This window comes from Penicillium arizonense (genome assembly GCF_001773325.1).
Source record: "Penicillium arizonense strain CBS 141311 chromosome Unknown PENARI_contig010, whole genome shotgun sequence".
Classification (NCBI taxonomy): Eukaryota; Fungi; Ascomycota; class Eurotiomycetes; order Eurotiales; family Aspergillaceae; genus Penicillium; species Penicillium arizonense.
The window spans coordinates 988130-1001005 of NW_019173287.1; the positions used below are offsets into that span (position 1 = coordinate 988130).

Consider the following 12876-nt stretch of genomic DNA (forward strand, 5'->3'; position numbering starts at 1 on the left):
AGTTAGATTTCGACAAATAAACAATCCAATTGTTATCATACCAATCTCCGAGTCTCGCCCTATTTTGCGATGGTGTGTTACCCTCCAGTCTCTATTTCGGGCCCGAGCGGGAAAATCTAGAGAGGTTCATATCGTAATGGGAATCCTGGCTATCGTGAATCCTACCAATGCACCGGTATGCCCCATGGGTGTACTACCGTTCCAGAAACTTTCGGCGCATAGAGCCCAATCGTTGTACGTCAAGCCAGATCTTCAATATTTAGTCGAGCTGATAGGCCTAAAAAGTGGGTGGCGGTTGAGTTGATCTACAAGACCGCCGATCATCATTTAGGTCTATCAACCCTATGTGACTTGCCCCGAAATACCGAAACTAGAGCTATCAGTATCCGCCATAACAACCCTCTTAATAAGATTCACTGGGATTGTAGGCGCCAATGGTATTCAAGACCGCAAGAGACCCTGGCCTGGCCAGCTGTCTCCTGAGATGATGGTGTTACATCGGGGGATTAGTAGAAAACAGCAGCTAAGAAACCTGGTGAGAATGTAGACAAAATTTCTCCCAAACTTCAACAGGACTCAAAATTTTCAACTGACTGCAGTTCCGCGGAGCAATAAGAGCCGGCAAACGAAGGACCACAAATGGTGCGGCATTTGTTAGGGCAAATCACCTCAACTCTCAATTGCGCCGTTCGACCCAGAATGTATGGCGTGATCGCCAAAATAATCTGGGCATTTGCCAGTCTACTGCTGAGGCAGTCTCATGCGCAAGCGCCGGATGAATGTGCGATGGTTCACGCCATAATAGCCCGGGGCCAAGGTGGCGGCGACGATCTGAATGTGATGAGCACACTGTCGGACCTGATCCTCCAGCAGATCCCGGGATCGACCACCGTTGGCTTACCCTACGACCATGAAAATGTTCTAAGCAATGAGGCTAAGCGGCTCACAGTTCATGACGGTGCAGTTCTAATGCAGGAGTTTATTGGGGAGTATAGCGAAAGCTGCCCCGAGACTAAGCTTGTAGTAGTTGGCTATTCAATGGTATGTTCATCTTTTCAGCTGAGAACTACTGAAGTTTTGAATGTCCTTCAATCACAGTGGATGCTAAAGTTAACCAGGGCGCGATTGTCATGATGGATGCCATTTGCGGAACTAGTCAGGTTGGGTTTTTCTTCGTCGCTCCTCTTAAACGAAGTTACAATGAGTCAAGTAAGGAACAGCGACGGTTTCAAAACCGCAAAAGCTCACGAGTCATTTAGTCATAGCTGCCATCGCATATGGTGATGAAACTTACCTCCCCGGAATGCCCTGGAACGTGGGTAACTGCACGCTCGGCATAGGGGTGAGTACTCCCATTACTCTGATTCCCGAACTTGACGACAAAGTAGGGTCTAATTAGGTGATTACAAAGCTCACCCCTCGCATGAATGCCGCATTGTGTGATCCATTCGGTAGCTCGCTACACAGTTACTGCGATTACGGCGATGAACAATGCTGTTCGCCGTACCCAGCAGACGGAAACACCGCCCACCATACCTATGTCACCAAATATAACCAAAATGTGGTGGACTTCATTAAACACCGCCTGGCAACTTTGCAATAATGATAATCCTGTTAATAAAGGAACCGGCAATCAAGGGCCGAGGAAGCAAGTGGCAAATCGTATGCTCTGTTACAAGCGTTCACAATAACGTATACAGGTCAGATGTCTTCTAGAAGGATAATAGAGATGAAGATCAGTATCTTGTGGCATCTAGAGAATTTTGATCACCTTAATTCGAAGCTTGAAACGTGATACAATCTATTTTACCATCCCACCTACAAAGCCCCAACAAGCCTGGCGTTGTGCTTCGGCATTTAAATTTAAGTGGAGAACTGACATCGGCAGGTAGACCCTGAAAATCGGATTTCTTCCTCATAGATTGATCGTCTGGAAAAGAGGCCCATTTTTCTCCGCAATATCAAGGAATCTTTTCTCCGAAATTCCTGAGGGCAGATGAAATGACTTGCTTAACTCTTGTAATTAACTGTGCACGTTGCTTATATCGGTGACTATTCTCATAAATAGGCGTATCCCTGATGCCAAATGCCCAAAGTAGTTAGTAAGATGCCTCGGTATGTACCCTTAATGGTGTTGCGCAGCCGCTCGTCCGAGCCTAGCATCATGCAACACTGATTGCACACAGCAATGGAATCTGTCGAAGTAGAAATACTCCGAGGTTTAAACATGACCATCGGGGCATTGAAATTTACGGGAGGGCAAGTTTGGGGCGACATTGAAGTGAGCCGTTGCTCGGTATCGCTCATAATTAACACCAAATATGAGAAACGGCTATAACATCAAATGGCTGCCCTTGTAAACTTCAGACAATAGGCGAATACTTGGTCTTAACCTTATAGTCTCAACCCCTGCATTCTCATCGATCGGTCCAACTTTATCTACCCTGTTCCTGCATTCGAAAAATTAGGATTGTGGAAAGACAGGAACCGTATTGCATTACCTGAAAATGAACCACAGATGCCTGAATACACATATTTGAGCTTAAACGGAATAGACGAACGGTTGGGGTTGACTCAATTTTGAGAATCCGCTCAGTCTTAATAATTAGAGGAAAACCCTGAAATTACGGAGTGTACGATGCATACATAATACATAAACAGGCGATGGGTATCCTATCACACCTCGGTGACCGCCAGGTGTTGTGTGGTCCTATAAATGAGATTTGGAAGATGTTGGTATGGCATAGTACAGTCGATAGCGAAATCAGCTTCCTCCCTAAAGACAGCTTTTATTTTCTCGGGCCCCACTGCCAAGGCACTAGTGGGAATATTTATTTAACGGCCATCAATAAAAAGTCGACTGCTTAAGGTATTGACAGGTATTTAAAACCGGAGTTACGGTTCCAAATTTACAGTACAATACATTTGAATTGTGTTTTGATTTGTGTCAACTCGAGTACTGGGTGATGCACGTGACCGGTTCCTTTCTATGGGATTGGTTTTTGAAAGACCCACCGGTAGTTACGGCCCTCAATTTACTGACTGCAGGCATAATTTGACAGCAAACCCTTGAAAGCGCTGTGCAAATCAACAATTTACATTGTCATGGCACTGATACATACTTGTCGTCATATTATCCTATTCTTTTTGGTTTTATTGGTAAGACGCAAGTTTGTGAGGGCCCTCAAGATTAGATGCTGACATTTACCCTGAATCGGGAATAGCGGTGGATCATATTAATAGAATACCGTGGAATGTCAAAGACCCACACATAGAAACAACACAAACGTCAAGGAATGAAACCGATCTGGCTTGGTTAGGGCGACCGCGCTTTGCTGATCTTCCAACTGCATTGCACTCTCTAGGGCATCATCACTACTATATAAAGAAATCCCTCGGGTTTCATTGAGGTAGGTTCCTAAGTGGGGTATTACGTTATCTCCCCGCACGTTTATCGCAGCTGGGCGTCGAGTGATTACCTTGATGACGTGGCTTCAGCCAGCCACTGGAAGGCATTTAGGTCTATATATTCCGCAACTACTACAATCGACAGACTGTAGACCTACTCCCTGGATATAAACGATAAAAAGTTAATTGACTTGATGATGTCGAGTACGTTTTTACAAAAGCGAAGCCACTCTCCCCTACCCCCGTCCCAGTCCCGAGTTGCTCTAGATTCGTGCTAATTGGAGCTTATCTCATTCTAAAGATTCTAAGGCCGATAGCTATTTTGACAGCTGGTCTAGCAACCTCGATAATGCCTCCACAGAAACCCGGCACAGCTTAGTCCTCAAGTATGAGACTAATTTCGAGGTCAATGTTAAGAGTGATGATGGCATAGTGACCTCACGTTTAATCGTTTGTAAACACGGTGAAGCCATAATTCAGAGGCCGAAGTTCTCAGCATCCCCTGATGGTCAGTTCCCGCTTAGCACGACTCCTCATTAGGTCATCCAACTTCTGGACCCTTCAGTTAACCACGTTGATCAGTTGTCTTCACGATGAGAGCGTCCGATTTCAGTGATTTCCTTGAAGGAAAAGCCGATGTCCAGAAGCTATACATGTCAGGGAGGTTGAAAGTGAAGGGTCAATATACGGCCGTCGCGAAGTTGCAAGCTGTTTTTCAGGACCTTGTCAGCCTAGGGTCGTGATTTCATTTAGTTTTTTTTTTTTTGGCGGATTCTACCCCACGGGACTAAGCCTGTCAGACACAAATTCATCTTAGCCAATGCGTTGTGACTTCCTCTTGCCCCTACCCCTGGTATAGTCGGTAGCGAAATCAGCTTCCTCCCTACAGACTCCTTTTCTTTTGTCGGGCCCCACTGCCAAGTCCTTAGCCTAGATCGTGTATTGATTGGACCACGCTAAATTGAGGGCCGCCGTAAAATGCTCCTTATCGAGTACCGTAGCTATCAACGTTTACCGCCCATATTCAAAGCACCGGGTGTAATATTACGGAGGATGATACATTACCATACACGGCACATTTTACAACGACCCTCAACTTGATGTGGCCCGATCAATAAAAGCTCTGCGCTAAGGCCTTGGCAGTGGGTCCCAAGAAAAAAAAGCGGTCGTTAGGGAGGAAGCTGATTTCGCTACCGACTGTAGAAGGAGTAACCCTGAAATTCTTAATGCAAAGAAAAAAAGCTCAGGCCGGGTTTAGAGAAATTCCATAGACAGATCAAATCACATTATCGAACTGGGCAAAAACACAGTGCATGCAAATTATATCAGATTCATCTCCGAAGAATCCACCTCTAGAGCGGCCCATGAAGATTACATATGCTGGATATGTGTGTCATATTGATCTCGGGTTTAGATTGCGCCAAATCTTGAGTCATTCGCAATCCATAGTCTGAACATTCTAGACATTGACCCCCTCGCCTTTCCATCCTCTATTCGTCTGCGATGTCCCTGTCTTGGGGGAGTTTCAGTTTCATCTCACGCCCTTCTGCCCCTTCTCAAACTATCTGCGGAGACGATAAGACATACTAATTTCCGGCTGGTTAAATTAAAGTCCGGGACATGGCAAAATGTGCTACTGCAAGTGTGCGTGCCCACACAGCTTCTCGATCGTTGACAGGATCAAGTTTCCATCTCGCTGTTACGTTGCTTCCAGACCCAGAGCGTCCAGAAGACGTCGAGGCCGATAGTTTCCTTGACGTGTCTGCCCTAGGAAGTTTGCAACAAAAAGTTAATGCGAACCGAATTACTGCCAGGTATGAGCCAATTCCAGAATATGATTATCGATTTACCAATCGCAACTCTCTGGAGTTTATGGCACAATTGTTCCCGGAATTATTGAATCTCTCTGACTGAGTATACGTATATCTCAAACAGCAACTATTGAACGAACCTGACATGGATCGTCTTCAGTTGACTTCAAGTGGCTTTTGCTTCACTAGAAAAGTAATATTTGATTAGACCTTCTATCACTTCTAAAACCTGTTCAATGGAACCTAAGCTCGTCGTATCCGGTAGCAGTCTCACTCCATGACCGATACTAAACAGCCCTATAAACACATAAATTATAACAGCGTTATAGCTGGAGTCAAGAACAAGTTCCTTATCCGAGGCTCGACAGATATGCTTATCCTCTTTCGACATGTAACTTATACCTAGGTACTGATAGCGTAGACACCTATCCTCACGCAGCATTCGCCAGAGACAAAGTTAGAAGAAGAACGTGACAATAAAACAGTACCACAAACCATCTAATAACAATAAACAAATGCCTAGTAAGTCCAATCCAAATGCTCCTGACCGAAGCCGTACAGCCGCATCGAGAGATATCAGCTAATCCCGTTTCGGCGAACCAACTCCATTTTCCACCTCTACAAAACCATCACCCTCCAAGCCAAGCGCAGCCTCTATGTTCTCCCGTCAACTCACCGGAGTAATCTCCAAGCCCATTGTCACAGGCGTGCGAACAACCATAGCCCACCGCCTCTACTCAAGCCCCCCGAGATCATCGCCACGACCACCACCCGCGCCCCAATCCCGCTCCAATTTCCCAGTCATCCCCATCATCGCCCTTCTCGCAATCAGCTCAGGCGCCTACGTCCTCCTAGTCAAATCCCGCACCGGCCAAGCCCCAACCCGCAAGGAATTCTAAGTGGTAAGCCACACCCCAAGCCCAAACCGGGGGACCTCAAAAAAAGCTCACCAAACTCCGACCCGTGTCAAGATCCTGCCCCTCCACACCGACAAGTCCCCCCCACAAACAACACCTCGACCTCGAAGCCAACTCCACCCCCTAATACCATACACCTCCCATAACAACAATCCCAAAACAAACCACCCAAAATGACCATCGCAACCCCCCGCTTCTCCCCGAACGACGTAACAGTCGTCTTCTTCCTCGGCGGACCAGGAAGCGGCAAAGGAACCCAATCGGCAAACCTAGTCCAATCCTACGGTTTCGTCCACCTCTCCGCCGGTGATCTCCTCCGCGAAGAACAAGACCGCAGCGGAAGCCAATACGGCGAGATGATCAAAGAATACATCCGCGAAGGCAAGATCGTCCCAATGGAAGTAACAGTGGCCCTGCTGTCAAACGCAATGGCCTCGTCACTGTCCACGAACCCCCCACCAGCCGGCACGAAAGCGCGCTTCCTGATCGACGGGTTCCCGCGCAAACTCGACCAGGCGGTTTTCTTTGAGGAGACTGTTTGTCCTTCTGAGCTTGTTCTGTTCCTCGATTGTCCTGAGTCTGTTATGGAGACGCGATTGCTGAAGCGGGGTGAGACGAGCGGGCGCGCGGATGATAATGCTGAGTCTATTCGCAAGCGGTTCCGGACTTTCGTTGAGACTTCTATGCCTGTTGTTGAGGATTTCCGCCGGAAGGATAAGGTTGTTACTGTTACTGCTGATAAGTCTGTTGAGGAGGTTTATGCGGAGGTTAGGAAGGGCATTGAGGCTCGTGGTATCTCTCCTCGTTAAGGGGTTGGTGTTTTGTACATATCTTGTGTCTTGTGTGGATGAGGTGTCCGTGTTGATTTGCTGAGTGGTGTGAGCTTGGATTTGTGTTGGAAATAGATTATAGATGAATTGAAGCATTTTTGGACTTGACTGCAGACAATCCTTGATAGCATTGATATATATCAATGTGTTGATAGTCGGAAAACATACACCAGGACAGTCTAAAGAAGTATGATATTCTTTATACCAAAGTAAAAAAATAGAACAAAAGAAAAGTCATCCCTCCGGAAAACATAAACAAGACTTAAGACTGACATGACATGGCTCGTGGGGTCCCAAACATCGGGAGGCCAGTAAATCCAACCCTAAAACTGGCCAAAAAGGAAATGCATGAGGAAAAAAGGGCGCGAAATTTCCCCTCTATTAACTGAGAATTTTTGTGTTCGGTGAGCTTTTTCCATTCGTAAAAAAAACATCCGTTGCATCCAGAATCCAGGGAATCAAATTTACTCGGCAGAAACCTCAACCTCGCGTGTAGGCTGGTTCCGTCTCCGGTCACCGTTGCGGTTCTTGTCACCCTTGGCGGCTTCTTGGTCGACGGCGGACTGGATGCCCTCACGGACGAAACGCTCACGCTCGGAGCGGATCACGGTGAGAACGTTCTCGAGGGAACGGCGCCACACCATCAGGCGGCCCTGGACCTCGGACCATTGCTTCTCACCAAAGACACGGTAGGTGGCGCGGTGGACAAGGAACTCGGACTTCAGCTGGGAGAGCTTGCCCTCAACAAGGCCGGCACGGATGGTGTCAATAACCCACATCTCGACATCGGAGGCGGGAACGCGCAGAGCGGAGGCGATGGAGGCATAGGGGAGCGAGCGCGAGGGGGTGGAGGCGGCCAGCGAGGTGAGGGTGAGGAGACGCATCTTGGTCTGCAGAGCATCGGCAGAATCAGCGAGAACGCCGCCAGAGATGGAGGAGAGCGGGGTGGCGGAGACGAAGGTCTCGTAGGCGTCGAGGGTGTCCGCGGTGAAGATCTCGAGCAGCTCGAAGAGGGTGCTGTCGCTGGAACGCAGGGCCTGGACGGCATCGGTGGCAGTGAGGGGAGCGAAGTCGAAGACAGTGGGGCGACGCAGGGCGGTAGCGAGAGCACGCACAGCGAGCTCGCGGGACTCGGGCTTACTGACATCGGCAGCGTCGATGGTCTGCAGGGCTTGGATAACGTGCGACTGAGCGAGCTCCTCATCACCAGCGGCGGTCGAGGCCTCGGCGATAGCGATGTGCAGCTTGCGGGTGTCGTCGGAGTCCAACTCCCAAGAGGCGAGCCACGTGGGAAGCTGCGAAGAGAGCTGGGGCTTGAGAGCCTCAAAGGCGAGTCCAGATCCGGACTGCCGAATCACGGCAACAATGGCCAGGAGAACGTGATACCGGCTCGAGTCGGTGGCGGACAGGGTGTTGAAGATGGTGGAGAGGATGGAGATGGCGAGCGAGGCACCGAACTGAGGCGAGGTGGTGATGGGCTTGGCAAGGTAGGTGCAAATGCGAGGGAGGAAAACATCGGCATCGGAGGACTGGTGAACAAGGTGGACCAGGAGGTTGTAAGACGAAGTGATCTCTGCATTGATATCAGTTTTTTTTTTATCCTTCCATGAACCAGAACAAAGTGCAGAGTCCGATTGCAGATCGTTTTTCTTTGTCCGGACTTCATCACGACTCACCCTTTTCGGGGGCAGCGCTCAAAGCGGTCGCAGATGCGACGAGCTTCTTGAGGACTTCATCGCGCTGCTTGAGGTCGGCTTCGCCTTCAGACTGTTCCTGCTGGCGGAGAGGTTCGAGGAGCGGGGCGATCTCGGACTGGAGGCTACCCTCTTTGCGGAGGGCGTCGATGTACTGGGCGAACTCGTCGGCGAGCTCGGTGAAGGAACCCTCGATGAGAAGGGTGGTAGTAGGGGCGGGCATGATGGGATGTGTGGTGTAAGGAGAGAAAGAGAGAACGTGAAGTTCTTGGTGGTGGAGTCTATCGATAAGTTGAGAAATTTCAGTGTGTGCCAAAAAGTCTTGGCGAAACACGAACACCAACTGGATTCTGCCTACTACATTACAATTATTTGTTCGGATCTTTCTTCATCTTAACGGGTCTCCATAATTGGGTTTATTACTTTTTTAATAGAATACCTGCGCGAAATAATCGCACACAAACTCCGTCTCGAGATATCAAAGGAAGGACAGGCGCCACGTTCATAGACGGAAAACATCATGAGTCAAGAGCAGTTGGAACAGGGGAATCGAGCGTCTTAAAAGACAAATGGCATCGCGATGAGATAAAAGCATAAAAAACAAGCAGAACGATATGCGACCACAGGATCAACAGTCAGGCAATTTCCAGCCTCTACAGGACCATGCGAGCGGCCACGAACATGAGGCCAGCCATGAGACCAGTGGACATCTTGGTCATGTCACCAGCGACGGCAGCGTTGCTGGTGGTGGTGCTAGCCGCAGCGACGGAAGAGGTCGTGGAGGCGGACGAGTCAGTGGCGGTGGCAGTAGCCAGGGTTGTGGACGCAGCGGTGGTGGAGGAAGAAGAAGTGGTGGACACCTCGCTGGCGTTCTTGCTACCACAGTTGGAGGCGGCCTTCTTGCAGGCACGCTGGGCTTCCGCATCGTTGGCGTGCGCCGTGATGCACTGGCCGTAGTTGTTCTCGCAGACGTAGAAGGGGATGGTCTGCATGTAGGGAGAAACATCGGGCGACGAATCGTCGCTGCAGACACAGCTGAACTTCAGGGTGGCCTGTAGGGGGTCAGTCTGCTGTACATGTTACACCCGGGCAGTTTCACATACAGGATCACACGAGTTGAGCTTGGTGCCCTGCTGGCAAATGTCCGGGCAGGCATTGCGCTGTCCAGTACACCAGGCGCCTATTTCGAGTTAGCAATGTTTAACAGGCTGATTGTCGCGTTCACTCACTCCGGGTGCTGGAGTCCACCAGGCCAATGTTCCAGCCCTCGGGGAAGGTGTAAGAGTCAGTGGAGTTGGCAGCCAAGACCGAGGTGGCCAGAGCAGAGAGGAAGGCAATAGAGGAACGCATGATGAGTATGGATTATGGATTAATGGTAGTATGGATTATGGAGGGTGGAAGAGGAGAGAGAGAGAGAGAGAAGAAAGAGGACTAAAATAGCAGGAAGGTACCCAAGGTTTATTATCGCATGCCTTGCCAGGGTAACACCGAATGCGTTTCTACACTAGTTTAACTAGCACGGGGCCATAACTTGGTATAACCTGGTTATGAATGAAACAAAGGGTTGAAGATACCAGTCCAAGATGAATCAGGGTCCTTGGCTGCGTCCAACTAAACCTGAACTGGTTAATCAGACCCCTACCGACGCCATCCGAGCGAATCACATAGCTGCAATGGAGACCTGCAGACTCTGTGATACAGGTCGCTTACAATAATTGGGTTCACTCTCTGTTTATCTCCAGGGGCGCCCTCGCATTCCAGTGCCGAATACCGGATCCGACGCCCCTTGCGCCAATGGCATACTCGGGCAAGACAGCAAAAGACAATCCGTGGGGAAGATCAGGGCTGGCTGTGTGATTGGACCGGCAATTGAAGGATGGATGTGTTGGGATCAGCAAGATGAAGCTTCGTCCCCTCCCACCGAACAGGTACAATGCAACACGTGACTGTCTATCTTGCCCTTCTCGGTGATACACCGGGCCGAGGTTCAACTATAACCTTGAAGATAAAGATAAATGAACTCTTTTCCTCTTCCCTTCCGATACACAACTCAAAACTCAAACACTTGAGAGAAAGAACCATGGCCGACCCAGGCCCAGCCATCGCCCATCTCCGCTCTCACCCATGGGCCAACTCCCTAATCTCCTCCACCGACTACACCCCAATAGAAACCGACTCCCGTCGCCTAAAGCCGACAACCGGTGAAGATGGCTACTTCGCCCAAACCCTCAGCACAAAATCCACAATCCCACATTGTCTAACCCTACAGCGGCGCAACATTGAACCCGCCCCAACAGAAACCCCCGCCTGGCTCCCCGCAACAAAAGCAGAAGCTGCAGCCGCCGCAAAGCCCACTCCCGGCGCAAACCCTGCCGATGTCATCATGATCTTTGACCTCAGTAGCCCAGGGCTATCGGGTCATCCTTCAACCGTGCATGGCGGGATTGTCGCGACGCTGATAGACGAGGCCATGTCCCTTGCTGTTGCGGCTCATGCTAACGCGAGTGAGCGGGATTCCGGGGGTAATCCGCGGGGGCGGATCTTTACTGCGCAGTTGGATGTGCGGTATAAGAAGCGGGTGGTTACGCCTGCTTTACTGGTCGTGAAGGCGAGGGTTGTTGGGCGGGTTGGAAAGAAGTTCTGGGTGCGGGCGCAGGCGTTGCAGGAGGATGAGGAGGGTGCGGGTGGTCATTTAGAGTGGGCGAAACGAAAACTCGTCAAGGCTGATGCCATGGCCTTTTGGGTTGTGGCGTCCGATTTGAAGTTGTGAAGGATGGGGGATTTGGGACTGGATCTCGCCGATGTATATACGTATAAGTTATGAGCGACGATACTGCAGCCAACCTTACATAAAACATACAATATATGCTAGAGTACATACAAGCTTTCTTTAAAAATGACATATCTACTACATTGTATTCACAAGATCATGTATATCCATCCCAATCCAACATAGAACATATCTACAACTTCTGGATCTTCCTCGTCCCAACATTCCGACTAGCACTAACAACCAACCCAACCTGCGTACTCAATGCAATAACCTCCCCATCAGCATCAAGAACAGTAACCTCCAAGTCCGTCCTACCATCCCTAACAACCTTAGTAACAACCCGACTATAAAGCCACTCCACGCCCCCAGCAGGAAGATGTTTCTTCATATCCACATTCAGCGTAACAGTGGGATACCAAAACTTAGCCTTCGTCTCCTCAACCTGACCCCCCTTCTCCCTTGCAACAGCCTCAGCAGACATATGATCAAACCCATCAAGCGCCATAGGAAACATATCAACAAGATACGCAACAGCAGCATCAGTCCAGCGCCCATTCACATCACCCCCAGGCCGGAACCTAGCCCACTGATCAATGCCCATGCCCGCCCTCTTCTCAGCAGGCCCGAACAATTCGATCTGCGCAGCTGCTTTACGGAATTCCGCGAAAGGCGGGTTGAGCTTCATCCAGCTTCCATCCCGCCCGGTACGCCCCAACAGAGGAAGATCAACGGACCCATCAGCGCGTGATCCAGCCGGCGGCAAGGGGTACGGCTTCCAGCCTGTCACAGCGCTAATTCCGACTTCGGCGTCTGGCGGGCTGACGGTTATATAGCCTGCCACCATGATTTCCATTTTCCCTGGATTCTTGTCGGATTCTTGGAGTAGTTTGATGTGGATTGTGCTTGTGCGCGCGCCTAGCTTTACATCTTCTACTTCGAAGGTTGCGGGCCCTGCTGCTGTGCGACGGAGGAAGGAGAGTTGGAGGGAGATCGGCGAAGCGGGTGTTTTGTATTGGGTTGGGTGGGCGTGGGTGAAGTGGGTTTTTGCTAGGGTGTAGATTACTGCTGTTGTGTAGCCGCCGTGGGGGACTGTGACTTGTTGTTAGTATTTATTTTCTGAGGTGTGGGAGTGGGATTGGAAGGTTGGTTTACCGGTTCCTATGCACCATTCTGGGCGGAGGTTGGCGCTGTATTTATTTGAGCCTTGTGGGGTTACCTGAATGGCTTCTTCGAATGATCGGTTGAGGGTAGACATGGTGAGGGTCTAATGTCTAATAAAAAGGGTGTATGTGAAGAAAGAAGAATAAAGCAGTGAAGTAAGCTATAAAGTTCCCCATAGATATCGAACCTCGGCTCGGTTTTCCCCAGACCGAGGATCAGTCATCATTACATCGGCCCCGCGTTAACCTGAAACACGCAACTTAGGGCTTCCAATTTATATTA

General features: G+C 49.8%; 6 protein-coding genes across 6 annotated transcripts; 3 read left to right on the top strand and 3 right to left on the bottom strand.

The window, feature by feature from the left end:
• Positions 1-699: 699 nt before the first annotated feature.
• On the top strand, positions 700-6118 carry PENARI_c010G04348 (uncharacterized protein; the record flags this gene model as incomplete). The annotated part of the gene is made up of 5 exons (XM_022632216.1): positions 700-1041; positions 1119-1209; positions 1260-1319; positions 3710-3916; positions 5943-6118. 5 exons carry the CDS (start codon positions 700-702, stop codon positions 6116-6118), a joined length of 876 nt encoding a protein of 291 aa, XP_022487919.1.
• A 191-nt stretch (positions 6119-6309) lies between these two features.
• On the top strand, positions 6310-6945 carry ura6 (uridylate kinase ura6; the record flags this gene model as incomplete). The annotated part of the gene is made up of 1 exon (XM_022632131.1): positions 6310-6945. The coding sequence occupies one exon, from the start codon at positions 6310-6312 to the stop codon at positions 6943-6945; it is 636 nt and encodes a 211-aa protein (XP_022487973.1).
• A 485-nt stretch (positions 6946-7430) lies between these two features.
• On the bottom strand, positions 7431-8883 carry PENARI_c010G09132 (PCI domain protein; the record flags this gene model as incomplete). The annotated part of the gene is made up of 2 exons (XM_022632357.1): positions 7431-8539; positions 8643-8883. 2 exons carry the CDS (start codon positions 8881-8883, stop codon positions 7431-7433), a joined length of 1350 nt encoding a protein of 449 aa, XP_022487697.1.
• Positions 8884-9313: 430 nt separating this feature from the next.
• PENARI_c010G08729 (uncharacterized protein) lies at positions 9314-10010 on the bottom strand (the record flags this gene model as incomplete). The annotated part of the gene is made up of 3 exons (XM_022632340.1): positions 9314-9712; positions 9764-9840; positions 9890-10010. 3 exons carry the CDS (start codon positions 10008-10010, stop codon positions 9314-9316), a joined length of 597 nt encoding a protein of 198 aa, XP_022487869.1.
• Positions 10011-10740: 730 nt separating this feature from the next.
• Positions 10741-11430, top strand: PENARI_c010G05600 (PaaI family thioesterase; the record flags this gene model as incomplete). The annotated part of the gene is made up of 1 exon (XM_022632257.1): positions 10741-11430. The coding sequence occupies one exon, from the start codon at positions 10741-10743 to the stop codon at positions 11428-11430; it is 690 nt and encodes a 229-aa protein (XP_022488047.1).
• Positions 11431-11623: 193 nt separating this feature from the next.
• On the bottom strand, positions 11624-12688 carry PENARI_c010G03988 (thioesterase family protein; the record flags this gene model as incomplete). Its single annotated transcript, XM_022632208.1, has 2 exons — positions 11624-12522; positions 12586-12688. The coding sequence occupies 2 exons, from the start codon at positions 12686-12688 to the stop codon at positions 11624-11626; spliced, it is 1002 nt and encodes a 333-aa protein (XP_022487832.1).
• Between the last annotated feature and the right edge of the window lie 188 nt (positions 12689-12876).